The sequence below is a fragment of the Prionailurus bengalensis genome, chromosome E4 (assembly GCF_016509475.1).
Source record: "Prionailurus bengalensis isolate Pbe53 chromosome E4, Fcat_Pben_1.1_paternal_pri, whole genome shotgun sequence".
NCBI lineage: Eukaryota > Metazoa > Chordata > Mammalia > Carnivora > Felidae > Prionailurus > Prionailurus bengalensis.
In genome coordinates, this window is record NC_057360.1 from 50,253,005 (window position 1) to 50,276,392 (window position 23,388).

General features: G+C 34.7%; 1 protein-coding gene across 1 annotated transcript in view; it reads left to right on the top strand.

Moving 5' to 3' along the window:
• BRINP3 (BMP/retinoic acid inducible neural specific 3) overlaps window positions 1–23,388 on the top strand; it is a 423,267-nt gene that overhangs the window by 190,044 nt on the left and 209,835 nt on the right. The window contains exon 3 of the mRNA XM_043569197.1: window positions 13,880–14,070. Coding sequence (XP_043425132.1) covers window positions 13,880–14,070 — 191 coding nt within the window. The remainder of the gene's footprint in view (window positions 1–13,879; window positions 14,071–23,388) is intronic.

The window sequence follows — 23,388 nt, forward strand, 5'->3', positions numbered from 1 at the left end:
CTCTCCCCTGCGTCCCCCATCAACCCTCAGTGTGTTCTCTTCATTTAAGAGTCTCTTATGATTTGCTTCCCTCCCTCTCTGTTTGTAACTATTTTTCCCCCTTCCCTTCCCCTATGGTCTTCTGTTAAGTTTCTCAAGTTCCACATATGAGTGAAAACATATGATATCTGTCTTTCTCTGACTGACTTATTTCACTTAGCATAATATCCTCCAATTCCAGCCAAGTTGCTACTAATGGCATGATTTCATTTTTTCTCATTGCCAAGTAGTTTTCCATTGTATATATAAACCACATCTTCTTTATCCATGCATCAGTTGATGGACATTTAGGCTCTTTCCATAATTTGGCTATTGTTGAAAGCACTGCTATAAACTTTGGGGTACATGTGCCCCTATGAATCAGCACTCCTATAAGATGCTTTTAATAGAAAGTTCAGTTCATCAAAGTGTGACTAAACAAATAAGAAACTAAAACTTTTAATACAAAATTAGGTTTTAATTATTAATTCTTATTCTTAACTATTACTCTTTGAGTTTAGCAACCTCAAAATGTCATTTAACCTAGCTTAATCGGGGATTGGTTTCCAAGTCTGTAAAATGAAAAAATGTGTTATATAAAACACAGAGTAATCTGTACTCAGTAGACACTTTAGGATTCAAAGAATCCATGCTCCTCAATACCATACAATTTCTATGAAAATGATTTATGGTTTAGGAAATTAGTACTGTCAACTGTAATTTTATATAAGCAAGCTTATAAAATTTGAACAATCATAAATATAAAGGTAATATATTATTTTATAATATTATCTGCTACTTAAATAGCCTAAATTTTTTAATAAGTTTTATGCATAGGAAATCCCCCATCTGCCTTTGAAATGCAACATTTAGAAAAACCATTTATCCTGACCTGGTTCCTTTGTCTCATTCTTGTGTCTACCTATAACCGTAACTGTCGTACTATGAATGTTGATTATCTGTGCCAAAATAAGTGAGCTCTAGCACAAAAAATAAAAACAATTCACCAATTTGCTGTGCTGCAAACTTGTTCCATTAGACCAAGGTCATGACCATTTTTTCTAAAATAATATACCTTCCTCCATCCTCAACTTTGCCTTTTTGTTTTTAACGTTTATTTATTTATTTTGAGAGAGACAGAGAGAGAGAGCATGCACACAAGTGGGGCAGGGGCAGAGAGAAAAGGAGAGAATCCCAATCCATGCTGTTGCATAGCCCAATGTGGGGCTTGATTTCAGGAATAGTGAGATCATAACCTAATCAAGATCTGAAATGAAGTTAAGAGTCGGTCACTTAACTGACCAAGCCTCCCAGTTGCCCCCTTCCCATCTGTGGCTTTAATCCAAAAAGAATTTTATTACCTTTAAGAGGTAATATTGTTTTTCACTATGTTAATATTACTAATAAGTGCCAAAATCGTATCTTTTTGTTTTTTATCAAATTCCTTATTTTCTTTTCATTCTTGTCATTCTGATTGTTGACTGGACTTTTCTCAGAACCAGAGTGTTCCAGTGGCCTCCAGAAAGGTTTATGTAAATTCAGATACTCCCTTCCAGCCCCAACACCTCAGCCTTCTTTTCACTTCTCAATGATTATGTCAGCCTCCTGCTCAGATGCCATCAATAGCATTTGTGGCTCACAAAATATTTCTACTGGGTAATGCTGGCTTATAAACTGTTTCAGGTAGGACAAGTGCTTCAACTTGACTTTGTCTTATTTCCATCATTTATAAAGTAGTGAAAATAATTATACATGCCTTACAGGGTGATTGTGATTCTTCAGAGAGGAAATAGATAAACAAGTTATGGTTGATTGTAGTTATTTTTGCTTTCACATATTATCAGCAGATTATTGCCCAAAAAAAAAAAAACAAGCAAAGAAAAAGAAACAAGCAAATGAGCGACATTTTATCACTAAAGTATATACATATGATACAATGGCATAGGTATAGATACAGAAGAATTAATGTAGGTCAATGTAAAACAATGTGAATCACATACTAGCTGTTTACAGATATGCTTAATCTTGAGAAGCTTAAGTGTGAACATTTTCCTCTACATAATTACATACATTTCAAGTGGGAAATCAGAAATCTAGAAAAAAGACACTTGAATTTTGAAAGCCATGCACTTAGTTTTGCAGTGTAAAAAATTAAAAATCTAAGTGATAAGTAATGTATTCAAGGGCATAAAACAATTTAGTGCAGAAACATATGAGTATATAATTCTTCTTTGCAAGTTTTTATTTTTAGAACTTTATTTAATAAATGTTTTTAAGTTTATTTAGAAGTTTATTTAATACAGACTGTTACTTCTCTATAAGATGACTGCTTGTAACTTTTGTTATGAATGGTTACTTGAGTTACTAACTTGTGGAGAAAAATAAATTGCCCGTGATTTTCTTTTGATTGATAATTTTTTATAGAGTCAGTCCCTTTTAAAATACCTAAGGGAAAAGAGAAGATACTTATTGTGTCTACGTCTGTAATTAGGAGAAATGAGTCATCTTCCATTGACGGGGCAAATTACCGGCAATTTTCCAATTTGCCAGATTTTCATGTATATCACATGAATAATTGAATAATGAGAATGAGCCAAATCCAGGGTAGTTAATTTTAGTTGCGTGGATTCAGTGCCATCTGGACTTCTGGCTTTACTAACTTTTAATTGACCGAGTTCTTTCAGAAAAGTCCTGATACCTAATTTATAAAATAGTTATTCAAGCTCAAACCAGAATGAGTAAAGACCACTTGCTAGAATACTTGCTTAATTGCCATCTTAGTCTAACCCAAATAAATGAAATAAATGGCTGACTTTGGGTCGTAAAAGCTCATTTCGTTTCAGTGTCATCAGTATAGCAATTCCATAACATTGTAGCCTGATTTCATGACACTTACCTTATATTTTCTTATCTCTCCCTTCTCAACATTTATTGACTATTTTATCTGTGTTACTCAGCTAATTAGAATGTATCAGCTTTATAAAAAGCATGGTCACCTTCAACTTAACAGCTACCCTAATCCCATCTGAAATATTTCTTTCCTTCAAATATTGTAGTTAAATTATCATCAGAATGATCATTATACCACTTAACTTATGTTTACAGAGACACCAAAATGTTAATGTTTCTACACGATTTATTTTTAATTATTCTTTGGGGATCTCCTTGTCATGATCTTCCTATTAAATTTAACAAAAATATGATTTCTATTTGCTGCTAATGTCAAACTTGGAAAATTAAAATGTTATCTAATTAATAGTTATCATTATGGCCTCCACGAAAAAATAAGGCTTCAGAATCTTCCCACACCATTTTGATTTTAAGTGTTTTTAGTTTATTAATTTTAAAAGTTAAAATTTAAATTTGTAGGTATTTCAAGTTGATTCAGTAAAGAACACTGTTCTAAATCTATACATTCAAATATATTTTATGGTCATCATTAATTTTGTGTTTTATTAAGCACAATAATATTCAGCAGATAGGAGCTAAATATCCTCTGCATTCTGAAAAAATATTTGTTATATTTGAAGACACACAACATATAACTATTAAAAAATATTCTTATTTAGAGGAACACTATGGCCCTGTGATTCTTGCCTATTTTTCATATTTATGGCCTGAGCAACCAACAGGAGCAAGTCTAATCTATGAGACACATGAAGAATAGTTAAAATGTGAGGAGTAAGTAACTAAGCCATGTCATAATATATACAAAATTTTGATGTTGCTGTTGTAATTGGTTTCGGTTTGTGTTTTTGTCACAGACTTCATTTTTTAAACTTACAATGTGATATTTGTTTCTTTTATAAAGCGAATTTGACAATCTCTGCCACAACTTTTCGCCATAAAAAAAAACCACTTCTGCTTGTACACGTATATCACCAAAAACACTTTCAATACAGAAATATATTTACAGGAAAATGTATAGATTTACAAATCATTTCTCTAAGTGTAATGGAGAAAGATGGAGTTTAATGTCAATATATCTATACCTATATTATATGTAATTAAATACAGATTTTATTGGAAAGTGCTTGGTTTTGTGCTCCATTTTTAATCTGGACAAATAGCATTTTCTATAGTCACATGGCCTTTCAATAAATACTTACAAAAATCTTACCCTTAAATGAACACAGAAATCTCCTTCAAGACTACCCTAATTATACTTTCACTAAATTAAATTTCCTATGTAATTACAAAAGGATGGTTTCTCCACCTGACTTTATTTCTTCACCAACCTCTTTTATACTTTCCAAAAGCTCTAAAAGAATTTTCAATGTCATATATAATTTTCTCTTTATTTTTTCTACATATCTTCAGAAAGATATATGAAATTGGTAGAAAGGATTTTTGACTCAACGTTTTTCAAGTCACCTGTATTAACTTTAGTAACTCCTTCTAATAATTTAGTGGGGTTACTAACCTCTTAGCAGTGTTTTGCGCTTCCAAATGCAATTACATATTTGCTATCCATTATTAAGTAAATGAAAGTAATTTTAAAATATTAGCATGGTTAGAGCAACTTGTACTTCCAAGGAAATAAATTAAATGTAGCTTTCTTGATTTCTCCTACTAAGTACAACTAAAAACCTGGTTATTACATATAAAACAAACCTAAGAAGACTTTGAAAGTTGTAGAGAAGAGGGTGGACTGTCTAGGGATGTTGAAACCCAAGCAGAGACAAAGAAGCAAAGGCAATACAATAAAGCAAAAAATAGTCTTTCCAACAGATGGTGCTGGAATAACTAGACATGCACATGCAAAAAGGTGAATGTGTGGGTCGCCTGCGTGACTCAGTGGTTAAGCATCCACTTCAGCTCAGGTCATGATTTCCCAGTTTCGTGAGTTTGAGCCCCACGTTGGGCTCTGCACTGGCGTCTCGGAGTTTGCTTGGGATTTTCTCTCTCTTTCCCTCTCTCTCTGCCCCTCCCCCACACATTCTGTCTGTCCCTCTCAAAATAAATAAATCAATAAACTCAAAAAAAAAAAGGATATATGACCATAAAAAGAAAGCATAATACATGTCTGTGTTGAGCCTATTGTATAATGGAAGAGGCAGATACTAATCAAGCAACCACACAAATTATTAACTACTAGGAAGGAAAAGAACACTCAGTTATGAGTATATGTAACAATTATTTGGGGACTGGCTTGGTGTGGTAAGACTACAGTTTCTCCATGTGATATTGGTGTCTTTGAAGTTTGTATATAGTGGGTGATATTTAATACCTTTATTTTAGGGGCGCCTGGGTGGCGCAGTCGGTTAAGCGTCCGACTTCAGCCAGGTCACGATCTCATGGTCCGTGAGTTCGAGCCCCGCGTCGGGCTCTGGGCTGATGGCTCGGAGCCTGGAGCCTGTTTCCGATTCTGTGTCTCCCTCTCTCTCTCTGCCCTTCCCCCGTTCATGCTCTGTCTCTCTCTGTCCCAAAAATAAATAAAAACGTGGAAAAAAAAATTTAATACCTTTATTTTACATAAATTCCAAGCATAGAAGACAGGAAGAGCAAGTGCCTGTTAAATACTAAATTTCACATTGTAATCCATAAATTCTGAGGGTAATGTCTAGAGAAAGGTGACATTACCAGTTTATGTTTCACAAGCTTTTTGTGTGTAAAATGATATTTTGACAACTCAAGCCTGAATCAGGCTGAAAGGTTATAATTTGAGGAATAATCATTTATACTTTGTAAATTTAAGAGTATACACTTTTTTTTCCTGAAAGTTTTTCATAAAAGATCATATCTGGTCTCTCTTCCACATTTTGATGCAAAAGACATAAAATTAACAGCAAGTTTATTTGCCTTAATTATGTGGGAAAAACATAATATTTTAAGAAGAGTTTTTAAAGTACATTTTAAAACTTATTTAAAGAAAAATAAATATTCTATTAAATTGAGTTACTATTTAAAACTAATTTTTATGTGGAAAGATTTCATTCAAAGTTAACTTTGTATTCGCTGTCTCTAAAAATTGTAATTACTCTAAAAGAGAATAACACTTCATCTTATGTTTTAAGCTTAAGTTACTCAAATTGAAGCACCATATGAATTTATAGTTTATTTCAAGTTCAAATATTTAATTGGTTAGTTGCTTGTCATAAATCATGATTTATGAGTGTTTGCTCCAATATTTAAGGTAGGAAAAGGATGACCATCAAGAAATTTTAATGAAGTTTTTACTAAAATGTTCAAAGACATTATCACCAAGCAGATTAATTTTTCATTAGCAAATAGCTATTCTTTTGGCAATAGCCTTCTTCCTGAGCATTTAACTTATTAGTCTGTTCCCAGACAAAGAAGAACAATTTGTAGATACTTGGAGTATGGTTTTATTTATAAGTTATTTTGTTAATTTTACTCTTTAATTCTACTAAGGCTTATTACCTTGACCAATGTTTATATATATTTAAAGAATTAACATCTTGGAACAAAAAATCATGACTCCACAAGCATACATGTCCAAAATTTGCTAAGACATAAACAGTGTCCCCTGCACCATTTTAAAGAGAGAGGGAGGCAAATCATAAGAGACTCATAAATACAGAGAACAAACTGAGGGCTGCTGGAGGTGTGTTGAACAGGGGGATGGGCTAAATGGGTGTTCGTGTTGGCGTGAGCATTGGGTATTATATGTAAGTGATGAATGACTACATTCTACTCCTGAAATCATTATTACACCACATGTTCACTAACTTGGTTTTAGATAAAATTAAAAAAAAAATTTAAAAAGTGTTACACATTTTCTTCTTTAAATCTCTACAGAGTTGGTACTATTAGACATATGTTCCTAAATGAAATGACATCAGTGAGGTTTTAAGAACTTGCCAAAATTCACAGGGCTTTGAATTCTATGAATTGAATTGATGCTGGTGGGACTTGAAACTTTAGCTTTCTGACTTCTATTTTTTTTTTTTGAAAACTAATATTGCCTCCCTAAAGTACTCAAATTATTGTGTGAAATGCAGATATTTTTACTAATTAACCAACATAAATACCCTTTGGATTATAAATATAAAAAAAAGGGACATTCATATTTGTTTATTTTTTTCAGAAAGATTCAGAGTATTTTATTTTAGCTCAGTTGTATCTCTCTCTTGGCTTATCTACACTGTTTAATAATTACCAAATCAGTATATTATATCAATGTGATTGATGGAAAACTTTGTTAAGTTGTAACAGAAGTTAAATTGTAGTTCCAAAATTTAGAAAGAAAAGCTTTTGCCTGTTACTTAATTCCTTCTCTTCAACTTAGAGATCATTCATTGACAGCGTATGTGTATATATTTTACATCAATACTTTGGCTAAATCTCTTCAAAGGAGTGGCTTAATTTAGATGTAAATAACAAATTTCTCTATTATGTATATATCTGTGTAGGCACAAACATGTAGTACCCTTATATTTCTATGAAATAAGTTTCCTTTTGGAATAATGAAATTGACTACAGTAATTGAATTATGTGGTGTCTCTTAAAATTTGGATAGAACCTTATCTATTAAATTACAGAAAGTAACTTAAAGCTAGGTAAGGTAAAATTAATTTTAAGTCATTTCATAGCTCTGAAAATTTAACATTTTTTTAATAATTAGAAATATACATTACTAGCCACAAATCATTCTTTAAAAGATTCTCAGTAACCCCCACCTCCACTTTATGTAATTCAATGATATAAAGAGGCTACAGCTACAATTCTTGTTGCTTTCTGGACTGGGGACGATATTTTGTTGCAATCATGGTAATTTGTCTTCTTTAATCTACTATGTGTTGGCAGTTCTTGCAAAATACTACAATGGTGTAGTATGGTGCAAAATACTACAATGGTGAAGCTCCTTAATGGTGCTTCTCAAAAATTCTGCATGTACAGATTTTACGTAAGTCCTATTTTTCATTGGGTTTTTTATTTCAGTATTTTATTTGCCTAGATTCATTGTACCAAATTCCTAGCCTCACCCAAAAGTATCTCTCAAGCTTTAAAAACTCCACTACTGGGGTGTCTGGGTGGCTCAGTCAGTTGAGCATCTGACTTAGGCTCAGGTCATGATCTTGCAGTCTGTGAGTTTAAGCCCTGTGTCAGGCTCTGGGCTGACAGCTCCCAGCTCAGAGCCTGGAGTCTGCTTTGAATTCTGTGTCTCCCTCTCTCTCTGCCCCTACCCTGCTTATGCTCCGTCTCTCTCTGTCAAAAACAAATAAATATTAAAAAAAAAACAAACTCCACTACTGTTAATTTTTTTTTTAAGTTTTATATCAAGGGGCAGGAGGGCAAAAGAAAGTGGAATCACTATCCTGCCAACTGTTTAGCATTCAGCTGCTTTAAAAACACTAGCTTCAGAGCTAGTCATCCGGGCTGTTAGAACATTTCCCTTTTACTGGCCAAATGGAAAACGACATCATCTGTGGGATGTGAAAGCTTTAAGGAAAGAACATCCAAATAACCTTTTCTATATGTAACAGTTACACATAATAAAAGTATGAGGAACTAGTATTCATTGTTAGTGGCATTTTGAAAGACCAGTATGATTTTACAGATGTAATAAGGTTATTGCTACTGAAGATCAGCAAGTCAACTTACGATTCTTATGGTGAATTTGTTTGGTTTATATTAGTGTTTGGGAAATATATTTTGTTTTACTATTCTGTTGTGTATGCAAATTTAATTAAGATTGATGGAATTAAACTTATAAGCCAACAAATGTAGTATTGTGACAAGTGATATAATGATAGCCTTTTAAAGCATAAACAACTTTATTTAGTGTACATTAGCAGTTAAGGATTTTTTCAGCAACTGCATCATCTGATTTGGTCAATTTTTTTAATGCTGCTCTTCCTTTGGTACTGAACAGTGACAGAGTCTATATTTTTCAGGAACTGGATATACATGTGTAATTTGAAAGAAATTACGGTAGTTAATATATTTTAAATACACTGAGTACTTTAATGTATTCACATAGAATTTAAATACTAATAAGAAAGGTCAATGGCAATATGGCAATGATGTAATCATTATTTAAATGGAATGCGTTGATGTCATTCTTTTTTTCCAACCTTTTCACATGAGATGGGCACGGATAAAATTATAATAAATGTAGAAAAGTAAACATTACATAGACATACATAATAATAGATGCCTGCAAGTCAGACTTTTTAGCAGGCAAACATACAACTCTAATCAACTAATAGAGGCTTCTTAGAGCCAACAAAAGCATTTTCAAAGTAATGTTCTGGCTGAACTGTTTATAGCCCATTTGTGTGTTCCACAAAATAGTGCTGCTTCTAAAAGGGCTGAGTTACATTAAACTCTAATGATTGTGCCTCTTTTATTTAAAGGCTTCCAAAGGTTATGATGAGAAGATATTTATGTACTGTGAAGGCTTCAGGTAGAATGGAGCATTCACTTAGATGCCACAATGTTCTTACTTAATACAAACATAATGAATCTGGATGGAATCCTTGGATCCTTTAGGTAAAATGTTCTCATTATGAAAATCATACCCGACAGCACGTTATCAATTCAGCATTCCATTGCTTTGTTTTTCCAAAATTTAATGAATGCATAGTCTAGTTGCAACTGAGGTGAATTGTATCTTCAGGATGAAAAAAACTGCACCCATAAGTTTCCAATTTATATACAACCATTACTTCCTTATTGCCTTCTCAAGTTACCCCAAAGTCAAAACACTCTGCATTACTTATTATGTACTAGATTATATTACTAGAAAGCAAGAAAACGAACCAACTAATAACCCCATAATCTTGATAGCTTTTCATGACAAAATTTCTTTTTAGTTCATGCACTTGTTCATCCCAACAAGCTGCAAGGCTGGGGTTGGGGGATGGGGATTTGAATTATCATTGTTCATTAGGGCCCCTGGCTGATGGGCCAGCATAACCATACAGGGCACACTTTGTCAGTGAAAGCAAGTCACATGGCCACACCGATTTTAAAGGACACCAGTAACTGCAATCCTATCCTGTGCCCAGGATGAAGAGACACTGAGTATTTGTATTCATATCTAGCGTTCACTACTCACAGTGTGGTACTTCACTGTCCAGAGGGAACTTCCTTTACTTAAAGTGCTGTTATCAGCACTTCTCAGGATTATTTCAGTACTTTCCATCTGAGTTTTCACAAAAAATTTGTAGAGATTGTAAAAGTGATCGTGTGTCATTACAATACAAACCGATAATATGGAGAGTGGAAATGAGAGATTTCATAGCTCAAATCAATATTTGTGTTTTTTACACACACACACACAATTACACTTTCGGATATACATAATGAAAGTATAATGTATTACTTCATCTGTATATAAAATATAAAAGAAAAAGTAGAAAAAAAGTTTTAGATGGAGCTCTTGAGATAAGAATATGCTGGAATTACTAACAATAATGTTTTTTAATTAATTAATTTAATTAGTTAGTGGGTTGTTTAATTTGTGTTAGTATTAGTCTTCATTGGGTGATACCTTCGAAGAGTCTGTCTTTTGCTTTTGGTTGTTGTGTGACAGAATAATCAGAAGGGATGGCAAAGTGTTTTGTCCATCTGAAATGTTAGAATATTCATGTCCATTTTACCTTGCTTAATAATATAGTCTTTGAGCCTTTAAGGTAACAGTTTTTCATCTATAAGCCTAGCAAGATTTCTGGTAATAATAACAATAGTGAACAATTAATACTTTTTTTTATTTGGTGCTGGAAATTGATTTCAGGAAATGACATGTTTGTTTTAGATCTTTCATGATTTATTTATTTATTTATTTATTTATTTATTTATTTATTTGCTTTTTTTATTTGGGGTTTTGGGGTCAAATTTAATAGGAAGAAACAGGAGAAAGTAGTAAATCAAGTCAGAATAGATCATGGGATTTGATTTGACTACTCATTAGCTGGTAAAGATAAGAAAGACTAGAATTGTGCTCTTCAAATATGTATTTACGCATAGTCATCTAGCCCGAAATACTCAATGATTTAAAAAGAGTGTATATGATATGTAAAATACCACAATTGGAGCAATCTTCTTGGTTATTCAAAGTCCAATTAATTCACTTAGCAGCTCACATATTAGTCTATGAATGCATGCATATGAGTTTATAAATTTATCACCTTAAACCATTGAAAAAGATATCCCAAAATTCTAGGTTCATGTCCCTCTCTTGACAAGATCATAACGTTTTTTCAGCAAATAAAAAAAAATAAATGTTCAAGGGTAAGTCTATAAAGTTTGGAACTGAACAACTATTATTTACATCTTGGTTTAATAAATTACTTCTTAGAAGTATTATATGATTATATAGTTTGAGATATATCACAAAATATTAAAGTGTAAATATTTTATTTTTAATTCTTTTAGATTTATTTATATATTGAGAGAGAGAGAGAGAGGTAATGAGTGGGGAGGGCAGAGAGAGAGAGGAAGAGAGAAAATCTCAAGCAGGGTCCCCACTATCAGTGCAGAGCCCAATGGGGACTTGATTTCAGGAACCCTGAGATCATGACCTGAGCTGAAATCAAGAGTCAGATGTTTAACCGACTGAGCCACCAGTTGCCCCAAAACTTATTTTATTTTAAATGCTCTTCTTCACCATTTTGAATATACACTTATATTATATATGTATCATATATAATATTATATATGATACATATATAATATTATATATGATGTATCATATATATGATGTATATCATACATATATATGATGTACATCATACATATATATGATGTATCATATATAATATTATATATGTATCATATATAATATTATATATACATATGTGTATATATAATAAACAGGTACAATTTAGGTAATTTTTTATAAAAAGAAAAGACATAAAATTGTTAATATCAACCCAGGTTTGGGGAAAAAAAGACATTCTTACTCTCTTCTGAAGAAACATGAACTAATAAATCCAGCATAGTGTCACTAAAAATCCTGTATTTACTGAAAACAGAACACTGACCAAATTTTGGAGACAATATACTAAATTACCTAATAGTTTTCTTCAATGTAGCAGCATTAGTGTTGTTTGTTAATGCAAACTCTGGATCCCACTTCAGTCCTAATGGATCAGAAAATTCTGGGGTAGAGTTTCTATGTGAGTCTACTAGGTGCTGAAATTTGAGAACCACTGGTAGAACAAAACTGTTTAGATCAGCTGATTTATAGAGGAGACAGCAAGAGTTTCTGAAGGAAAGAAACACTAAATTGACTTACTCTAAGGCCGAGTCTTCCCTAGATTCCTTAGTGAATCTTATCTTCTAATTAATCTCCAAAAGACTGGGTGGATTGTTGGGCTGACAAATGTGTGTCACACAAGCAAAATATTCATAGTTAGAGACTCTGTCAGAGAGATGCCTCTTTGTTCTGCAAGTATTTACTCTTCTTTATTCTGTGTAAATCTCTTCCCCGCTTCCCCGCCTCTAGCAACCTTTTTTTTTTTCTCCCCTCAGAGACTGCCTAAATATTAAATATCACCTCTCCAAAAGTTGCCATCCTGGTCACTTAAAATAAAATAGGGCCTCACTGTCCACAGCCAGATGGCTCATCACAGCAGGCTGTCTCTGGTAGCTCTCAGCACTTACAGTCCTCTGACATGTGTTTAAAATTTAATTTAATGTCTTTTATTTATTTATTTATTTATTTATTTATTTAACATTTATTTATTTTGAGAGCTAGAGAAGGAGCAGCAGGGGTGGGGAGAGAGAGGGAGAGACAGAGAGAATCCCAGGCAGGCTCCACACTGTCAGTGAGGAACCCAATGTAGGGCTTGAACTCACAAATTATGAGATGATGACCTGAGCCTAAATCAAGGGTTGGACCCTTAACCAACTGAGCTACCCAGGTGACCCAGTTTTATTTATTTTTCAAACTTTCCCTAGAATGTGAATTCCATTTGGACATGGACAGTATTGGTCTGCTTTACTGATGTATCCTTATCATGCACTGTTTGTTGGTGCACTACAGGCATTTTGTGGGGAAAAATATAAATAAATATAGGACATCTTTATACAATATTACTTAATATTTTATTTGCCAAATAGTAATTGAGTTAAACAACACGCCTAGTAGTATTAAGCCTGGTTGAAGGAATTCTTTCCTGTGGAAGGTATTTGAGATTTTTATCAGACCAACCCAGAATAATTCTGTACAGTTATCAGGAGATCCAGTTCACCGTAGTTCTTTTCTGAAGTGTTATTAGTTTGATTTTAACTCAATATAAATGTATAAATCTTTGTTTAAATGTATAAATCATTTATAACCATATTTTCCATTTCCCTAATTTGGCCAAATCCACCTGAATGTCATTTGCATCTAGAGAAATTGCTAATCAAGTTGAATCTACGTTTCAAAATAGGTTGTAAACAATAATTATTGTAAAAATATTTCTCTTTTGGTTATGCTTTTAAAATTCTTCCACAGCTCCATAATATTCTTGAAGTGTTTTACAGGGTCCCATGCTAAAGTGAATAAAGAAAGGAATCATTAGAGTTATGAAAATAAATTCATTCTCTTTTTTCAATTTCCCTCAAAAATAATAAAATATTACCTTAGTGTTTTTTAATGGCTCTACATTCATATTCTATGCATAATGAAATCATTTTATGAGTACGTCTTTCCTTGGGAAAAAACGAATCAGGGAAAGCTGTTTCTTTTACGTGACTTATTTTTCCTTTATGTGATTTGGTTTTCAGAATATTCACTCGAGTTACATAAATTATAAATGTTGCTTCTCCTACTCATAGCATATTATTACAGGCGAGACTCATTGTAATGTGGTGACCCCAGCTAAACTACCAAGTGAACTTTTCAAATGAAAACATTCAGGTAGATTGTGTATTTATGAATAAAAATAAATTTGCTTTTCAGGGAGTTTGGCCGCTGGAAAGTAAATAACCTTGCAGTCGAGAGGAGAAATTTCCTTGGCTCTCCTCTGCCTCTTGCTCCTGAATTCTTCCGCAACATAAGACTTTTGGGACGCCGACCTACCCTGCAGCAAATCACAGAAAACCTTATCAAGAAATATGGGACACATTTCTTGCTGTCTGCTACTCTGGGAGGTACGACTCTTTGAAATATTTGCGCCTATGTATGCTTGTGTATAAAACTGTATAAACCAAGTAAATATGTGCTGATTAATTCAGATAGCTGCAGTTTGAATAATTCTAGAATTCATTCACTAATTTGTTCAATATGTTTACTGAGTTATTACTAAATGCCTTTTATGGTGTTCCCAATGGTGAGGCAGATGGTTATTACCTAGTTCTTACCTGAAGGCAGCCTACAATATAATAACATGCATTAAATATAGTCTTAGTTATTACACTTTAAAATGCAAGGTGATGTGACAAATTTTATCTAAAAAATGAATAACAAACAGCCCAGTCACAAGTGGAAGTCATCACTTCAGGTTGCAGAGAGCAGGAAAATTTCCCTGGAGTAAACCTTAAAGATCTAAAATTATATTTGTAGCACTATTTTAGTATTTTTGATTGTGGTGGATATATGATATGAAAAGACTGATCAATAAATGTCAATTATGATGTACAATGTAAAAGTAGGGATTAATAAAGTCACTTCTTCAATTTATAAATGTTTAAAAATTAAGAAAACGGTGGTTTTAACATCATTAAATATGTTTATTTATCATAGTGATATATAATTCAGCATTTTGAATACACTGAAATGATATTTGGGGAGGTAACATGTTATAGGGAAAATACAATTTTCATAAAACTTATAAGTATCCCAGAATTCCATGTATTTCATTTCTTGCAGGACTTTAAATAATGTCCAGCCATTTTATTTAGAAATAGATGTTACTTTTTCCTATAATGAAGAGCACTGAATATTATTGGGTAGGAAAGCCATGGAAACAGTGATTTCCTGCTTCCTTGTCAGTTCCCCAGTAAGTTTACTAAATACGGGGAAACTGATTCGCACCAATGGGGAGGTGGTGTGAAAGGCCACTTAAGTTCTTCAGTTTTCCTATCTTAGAAAATGAGTCATTTCTTTCCTTTACCTGCCAGTCCAGTCTGTCAGTAAGTCGTGCCAGTATTTCCCCCCCAAATATATCCCATGTCAAACCTTTCTGACTTTTACTTGAACATCCCTAGACCAAGTCATCATGTTTCTCCCAGAATACTCCTAAGGTCATGCTCCACACAGATCCTTATAAAACTTGAATCAGGTCAAATAATTCCCTGTGTCAATTAAAACCTATAACTAGCCACTTAAAATCCAAATGTCTTGCTATGGCTTATAATGCACTACATGAGTGATCTGGCACTGATTTTCATCACAGACCTCAACTTTGCTCTTTCCTCATCATGCTGTATTTTTCAGTGAGAATGACCTTCAAGTGTTTCTGGTCAATATTTCTGCTTAAATGTTACTTTCCCGAGAGGGCTTTCCTGTCCATACCTCCAGGAACAGTGCCCAGTTGTCCACCAATAGCCTCTACTATTTTATGATCTTACTTTGTATTCTTAATTGTATTTATTTTATTTTTTCATGTTTTAGTATTTATTTTGAGAGAGAGCAAAAGTGTAAGAGGGACAGAGAGAGAGAGAGAGGAAAAGAGAATCTCAAACAAACCATGAGATCATGACCTGAGCCAAAATCAAGACTTGGATGCTTAACCTACTGAGCCACTCAGGCGCCTTTTTTATAGTATTTATTTTTATGTGAGATATTTTATTCATTAGTTTCCTTATTTATTATCTGTAATTTCTGCGTATTTTCTTGAAAAAAAGGGACTTGCTTATATTTGTCATCAATTTACTCTCATAGTTAGAAGCACACAATATATCCTCATGAAATATTTTGGTTTTTTTGTTTGTTTGTTTGTTTTATTTGGATCCTGATTTTTATTTTTATTTTCTTAAATAATCTCTACCCCCAACATGGAGCTCGAACTCACAACCCCTGAGATCAACAGTCACGTGCTCTACTGACTGAGACAGCCAGGTGTCCCTGGATCCTAATTTTTTTAAGTATTTTTTTATTATTTATTTTTATTTTTTAATTTACATCCAAGTTAGTTAGTATATAGTACAATAATGATTTCAGAAATAGAATCCAGTGATTCATCTGCTACATATAACACCCAGTGCTCATCCCTACAAGTGTCTTCCTCAGTGGCCCTTGCCCGTTTAGCGATCCCCCAACCCACAACCCCTCCAACAACCCTGTTTGTTCTATTTATGAGTCTTTTTTGTTATTGTTGTTTTGTCTCCCTCCTTGTTTTTATATTATGTTTGCTTCCCTTTCCCTATGTTCATCTGTTTTGTATTTTAAATTCCACATATGAGTGAAATCAATGTGACATTTGTCTTTCTCTGAGAAATCTTGCTTAGTGTAATACCCTCTAGTTCCATCCACATTGTTGCAAAAGGCAAGATTTCATTCTTTTTGATTACCGAGGAATACTCCATTGTATGTATATACCACATCTTCTTTATCCATTCATCTGTTGATGGACACCTGGGCTCTTTCCATACTTTGGATTTTGTTGGTAGTGCTGCTATAAACATTGGGGTGCATTCATCCCTTTGAAATAGCATCCCTGTAACCTTTGGATAAATACCTAGTAGTGCAATTGCTGGGTCATTGGGTAGTTCTACCTTTAATTTTTTGAGGAGCCTCTGTACTGTCTTCCAGAGTGGCTGCACCAGCTTGCATTCCCACCAGCAGTGCAAAAGAGTCCCCCTTTCTCTGCATCATCACCAACATATGTTGTTGCCTGGGTTGTTAAAGTTAGCCATTCTGACTGGTGTGAGGTGGTATCTCATTGTAATTTTTATTTGTACTTCCCTGATAGTGATGTTCAGCATTTTTTTCATGTGTCTGTTAGCCATTTGGATGTTTCTTTTGAAAAGTGTCTATTCATATCTTTTGCCCATTTCTTCATTGGATTATTTGTTTTTTGGATGTTGAGTTTCGTAAGTTCTTTATAGATTTTGGATACTGACCCTTTATTTGATATGTCATTTGCAAATATCTTCTCCCATTCTGTTGGTTGCCTTTTAGTTTTGCTGATTGTTTCCATCACTGTGCAGAAGCTTTTTATCTTGATGAGGTCCCAATAATAGTTCATTATTGCTTTTTATTCCCTTGCTTCCGGAGACGTGTTGAGTAAGAAATTGCTTTAGCCGAGGTCAAGAGGGTTTTGCCTGATTTCTCCTTGAGGATTTTGATGGCTTCCTATCTTACATTTAGGTCTTTCATCCACTTTGAGTTTATTTTTGTGTATGGTATAAGAAAATGGTCCAGGTTCATTCTTCTGCATGTTACTGTCCAGTTTTCTCAACATCATTTGCTGAAGAGACTGCCTTTATTCCATTGGATATTCTTTCCTGCTTTGTTAAAGATTAGTTCGCCATATGTTTGTGGGTTCATTTCTGGGTTCTCTATTCTATTCCATCGATCTCAGTGTTTTTGTGCCAGTACCACACTGTCTTGATGACTACAGCTACGTAATACAGGCTAAAGTCTGAGACTGTGATACCTCCAGCTTTGTTTTTCTTTTCCAGGACTGCTTTGGCTATTCAGGGTCTTTTCTGGTTCCATACAAGTTTTAGGATTGTTTGTTCTAGCTCTGTGAAGAATGCTGGTGTTATTTTGATAAGGATTGCATAAATTTGTAGATCACTTTGTATAGTAATGATGTTTTAGCAATATTTGTTCTTCCAATCCATGAGCATGGAATATTTTTTCATTTCTTTGTGTCTTCTTCAGTTTCTTTCATAAGCTTTCTATAGTTTTCAGTGTATAAAAATTTCACCTCTTTGGTTAGGTTTATTCCTAGGTATTTTATGGTTTTGGTGCAATTGTAAATGGGATCCATTCCTTGATTTCTCTTTCTGTTGCTTCATTCTTGGTGCATAGAAATGCAACTGATTTCTGTGCATTGATTTTGTATCCTATTACTTTGCTGAATTCATGGATCAGTCCTGGCAGTTTTTTGGTGGAATCTTTTGGGTTTTCCATATAGAGTACCATGTGGTCTGTGAAGAGTGAAAATTTGACTTCCTCCTGGCTGATTTGGATGCTTTCATTCCTTTCTGTTATCTGATTTCTGAGTCTAGGACTTCCAATACTATGTTGAATACCAGTGGTGAAAGTGGACATCCTTGTCATGTTCCTGACCTTAGTGGGGAAGCTCTCAGTTTTACCCCATGGAGGATGATATTAGCAATGGGTCTCTCCTACATGGCTGTTATGATCTTGAGGTATGATCCTTCTATCCCTACTTTCTTGAGGGTTTTTATCAAGGATGCTATATTTTGTCAAATGCTTTCTCTACATCTATTGAGAGTATGATGTGATTTTTGCCCTTTCTTTTATTAATGTGATGTATCACATTGATTGATTTGTAGATATCAAACCAGCCCTGCAGCCCAGGAATGAATCCCACTGGATCATGGTGAATAATTATTTTAATGCATTGTTGGAACAAGTTGGCTAGTACCTTGTTGAGAATTTTCGCATGCATGTTCATCAGGGAAGTTAGTCCATACTCCTCCTTTTTAGTGGGGGGTTCTCTGTCTGATTTTGGAATCAAGGTAATGCTAGCTTCATAGAAAGAGTTTAGAAGTTTTTATTCCATTTCTATTTTTTGGAACAGCTTCAAGAGAATAGGTGTTAACTCTTCTTTAAACGTTTGGTAGAATCCCCCTGGAAAGCCACCCGGCCCTGGACTCTTGTTTTTTGGGATTTTTTTCTTATATTTATTCATTTTTGAGAGACAGAGAGAGCTAGATCACAAGCAGGGTAGGGGCAGAGAGAGAGGGAGACACAGAATCTGAAGTAGGCTCCAGGTGCTGAGGTGTCAGCAAAGACCCCAATGCGGGGCTTGAACTCACAGACTGCTAACTGAAGTTGGAAACTTAACCAACTGAGCCACTCAGGTGCCCCTGGGAGGTTTTTGATTACTAATTCATTTTCTTTATTGGTTATGGGTCTGATCAAATTTTCTATTTCTTCTTGTTTCAGTTTTGGTAGTTTATATGTTTCTAGGAATCTGTCCAGCTCTTCCAGATTGCCCAATTTATAGGCATATAATTGCTCCTAATATTCTCTTATTTTTGTTTTATTTCTGCAGTGTTGGTTATGATCTCTCCTCTTTCATCCTTGATTTTATTTATTTGGGTCCTTCCCTTTTTTGGGGTATCAAACTGGCTAGGGGATTTATCAATTTTGTTAATTCTTTCAGAGAACCAGCTCCTGGTTTCATTGATCTTTTCTACTGCTTTTGTTTGTTTGTTTTGTTTTGTTTTTGTTTTTGTTTTTGTTTTTGTTTTTGTTTTCCATAGCATTGATTTCCACTCTAATCTTTTTTTTTTTCCAATCTTCTTCTGGTTTGGGGTTTTATTTCCTGTTCTTTTTCCAGCTCTTTAAGGTGTAACATTATTGTGTACCTGAGACCTTTCTTCCTTCTTTAGGAAGGCCTGAATTGTTATATAAATCCCTCCTATGACCGTCTTTGTTGCATCCCAGAGATTTTGGCTTTGGACTGTGGTGTTATCATTTTCATTGGCTTCCATGTACTTTTTAATTTCCTCCTTAACTTCTTGGTTAACCCATTCATTCTCTAGTAGGATGTTATTTAGTCTCCAAGTATCTGTTGTCTTTCCAAATTTTTTTTTGTGGTTGATTTTGACTTTCATAGTGTTGTGGTGTGAAAATATGCAAGGTATGATCTCGATCTTTTTGTACTTGTTGAGGGCTGATTTGTGTCCGAGTATGTGCTCTATTCTGGAGAATGTTCCATGTGCACTCAAGAAGGTCTGCTGCTTTAGGATGAAATGTTCTGGATATATCCGTTAAGCTCATCCAGTCCAGTGAATCATTCAGAGCCATTATTTCCTTGTTGATTTCCTGCTTACATTGCTGCAAGTGGGGTGTTGAAGTCCCCCATCATTGTGGTATTATTGTCAATGAGTTTCTTTATGTTTGTGATTAACTGATTGATGTATTTGGATCCATCACATTTGCGGCATAAATGGTTACAATTGTTAGACCTTCTTGGTGGATAGACTCCTTAATTATGATACAATGCCCTTCTTCATCTCTTGTTACAGTCTTTATTTTAAAATCTAGATTGTCTGATATGAGTATGGCTTTCTCCAGCTTTCCTTGGCAACCATTAGTATGATAGATGGTTCTCCATCCCCTAACTTTCAATCTGCTGGTATCTTTAGCTCTAAAATGAGTATCTTGTAAACAGCATGTAGATGGAACTTGTTTTCTCATCCATTTTGTTACCCTATGTCTTTTGATTGGAGCATTTAGTCCAATGCTCTTAATATCCATTAAGAGTGGATAATGAAAGGTATTAACTTATTGCCATTGTGTTGCCTGTAGAGTTGAAGTTTCTGGTGGTGTTCTCTGGTCCTTTCTAGTCTTTGTTGCTTATGGTCTTTTTTGTTTTATTTTATATTTTCTCCCCTCAGAGAGTCCCCTTAAAATTTCTTGAAAAACTGGTTTAGAAGTCACAAATGCTTGTAGTTTTTGTTTGTCTGGTAAATTCTTTATTTCTTCTATTTTGAATGACAGCTTTGCTAGATAAAGAATTCTTGGCTGCAAATTTTTTCCAGCTCAGCACATTGACTACATCCTGCCACTCTTTTTTGACATGTTAAGCTTCTGTGGATAGGTCTGCTGTGAAACTGATGTGTCTTCCCTTATAGGTTAAGGCCTTTTTTATTTCCTTGCTGCTTTCATAATTCTTTCCTTGTCTGTATATTTTGTGAATTTGACTATGATATGCCTTGTTGATGATCAGTTTTTGTTGAATCTAATGGGAGTTCTCTGTGCTTCCTGGATTTTGATGTCTGTGTCTTTGCCCAGGTTAGGAAAGTCTTCCACTATGATTTGCTCACATAAACCTTCTACTCTTTTTACCCTCTCTTCCTCTTCTGGGGCCCCTATGATTCGGATGGTGTTCCTTTTTAATGAGTCACTGAGTTTCTCTAATTCTTATATCGTGCTCTTTTGCCTTAGTTTCCCTCTTTTTTTCTGCTTCATTATTTGCCATAAGTTTGTCTTCTCTATCACTGATTCGCTGCTCTGCTTCATTTACCCTTGCTTCTGTGGCATCCATTTGAGATTCCATCTCAGTTATTGCATTTTTAACTTCATCCTGACTAGATTTTACTTTTATCTCTACAGAGAGGGATTCTATGATTTTTTCCAACCCCAGATAGTATTCTTATTATTGTGACTCTAAATTCTGTTTCAGATATCTTGTTTATATCTGTGTTGATTAAGTCCCTGGCTGTCATTTCTTCCTGTTCATTCTTTTGGGGTGAATTCCTTCATTTCATCATTTTGGAGAAAGAAAAGAGTTCATAGAATTAAAAATAAAATTAAAAAAAAATTTAAAAGAACACACAAAAAATCAAATAAAGAAAGCTAGATCCAAGGTGTGTTTTCTTCTGGTTGTTGAAAGAAGCTTGATAGAAGAGAGAAGAAAGGGAAATAAAAGAAAAGAAAAAAATGAAGAAAAAGTAAGATATGTTTAAAGATTTAAAAAAAGTCATACAATAAAATAGAATAAAATGAAATGAATAAAGTAAAATAGACTAAACAATTTACAAAAAGTAGTAAAATATAGTAGAAAAATAAACTCTTTTTTATAAAAACAGAAAAAAAGTCTCTTTTTGTATCCAAGAATAAGAAAAATAAAATTAGATGGACCATCGGACAGAATAAAATCCTAACAAAATTACATGCAGCTTCCCCTAGAAATCAAACTATGAAGTACGTACTTATAGTATGTACACTAAGCACTAAGCAGGGGGGAAACTTGTGGTGCCTAGGGCATGTTTGATGTAGGTGGACAAGACTTGGTTTAATGATTCTATACTCCACTAGGTATTACTGCTTAGCTTACTGGGGTGGATTGGTGTGGCATGCTTATGTGCCTATGCGCATGGGCAGGGGAGGTGAAAATGACATCCTCCATCTTCCCAGTCTCTAGCATCAAATCTCTGTGCTCTCACCAAATGGCAATCAAGCACCTCTCCTTTGTCTCAAGCTTCCATCCACTACCTGCATCTCCAATGCCTGGGACCAAGCTGTCAGCCTGCCAAGTGGTACCTACCTCCCAAATTTTATCTGAGATGGGGCTGTGTTTCCAAACCCTTCACTTCTGAAGGTCTTGTAGCTTGAACCTGCTCCTACCTTCTGGAGAAGTGTCTTGTGGAGTCGGGGCCAGTTGTCGGCCACCCTGAGAACAGTCATGTGACTGCACCACTGTAGATGCCCAATGTCCCAGAAAAATTTCACATGATCATGTAGCAGCAGCGGTTCAAGGACTATGGTAAATCACAACACACATCTGGTGCCAGGCTTCTTCATACCTTAGCATCTTTGTTCCACCAGCAAGTGTGGCTGTAATCTGGGGTCTGCTGGGATCTTTTCCTGTGTGTACACTGCACGGCCTCTACCAAATGTCTTCCTGGCCGGGGAACCATCTTTCCCTGTATGGCCTGAGGACCCCTTGGACCTTGCTGTCTGCTCCTAGGGATTTGTTCTTCCTACCAGAGCACCGCCAGGTATCCAGCTGCGGAGTTTCCAACTCTGCGCTCCCCTGTTTATAGAGTCCTAAAGGCAACAAAACTTCTCCTTTCTCCCTTGCTTGTTCAGTTCCTGAGAGTGTTTCTACTCTTTTGCTCCAGCTGCTTTTGAGGAAAGTGCTTTTCTTGTACTCTCCCCCACTCCATCTCTGTCCTGTCTCTGCAAACAAAAACAACTCTCCACGCCCCTGCAGCTTCTCTCTTCCCCATTGTACCTCTCTGTGCCACATACCTGCCAAATTATGTGCCTTAAGTTATGCAGATTGTTGATCGGTGCTCAGATCAATTTTCTGGGTGTGCAAAATGGTTTGATGCTGACATAGCTGCATTTCAAGAATGAAAGAAACAGAAAATTTCCATGCTGCTCCACCAACTTTGCCCCTCCCCCTTTCTACTTATGAAATATTTGTTAAATTAATATGTGAGATTGCACTTTGCTTAGAGGCTGTGGTTTTCAAGTTCACCAAATAGATGTCAACAATATGATACACACAGAAAGTAACCGAGATCTAATTCAAGAAGAAAGGTGAGTGAAAAGAAAACACAAAGAACCAAAACAGTCGGTTAAACAAAGATTCAGAATTGGAGAGAATCAGGATGCAAGCAAGAGCAGGTGAGCAAGGCATGGAGAAGTTGGTAAAGGAAATTCCTGGGCACATTGAGGAAATATAAGTGTCAGGTGGTCTTAAGGAATTACAGGTGGAAGATGTAGATGGTTCAGGGAGACAAGAAAGGTCAGCCATGAAAACTCATTATCTCTGTCCTCCATAAATCAATACACTAAATAATACGATG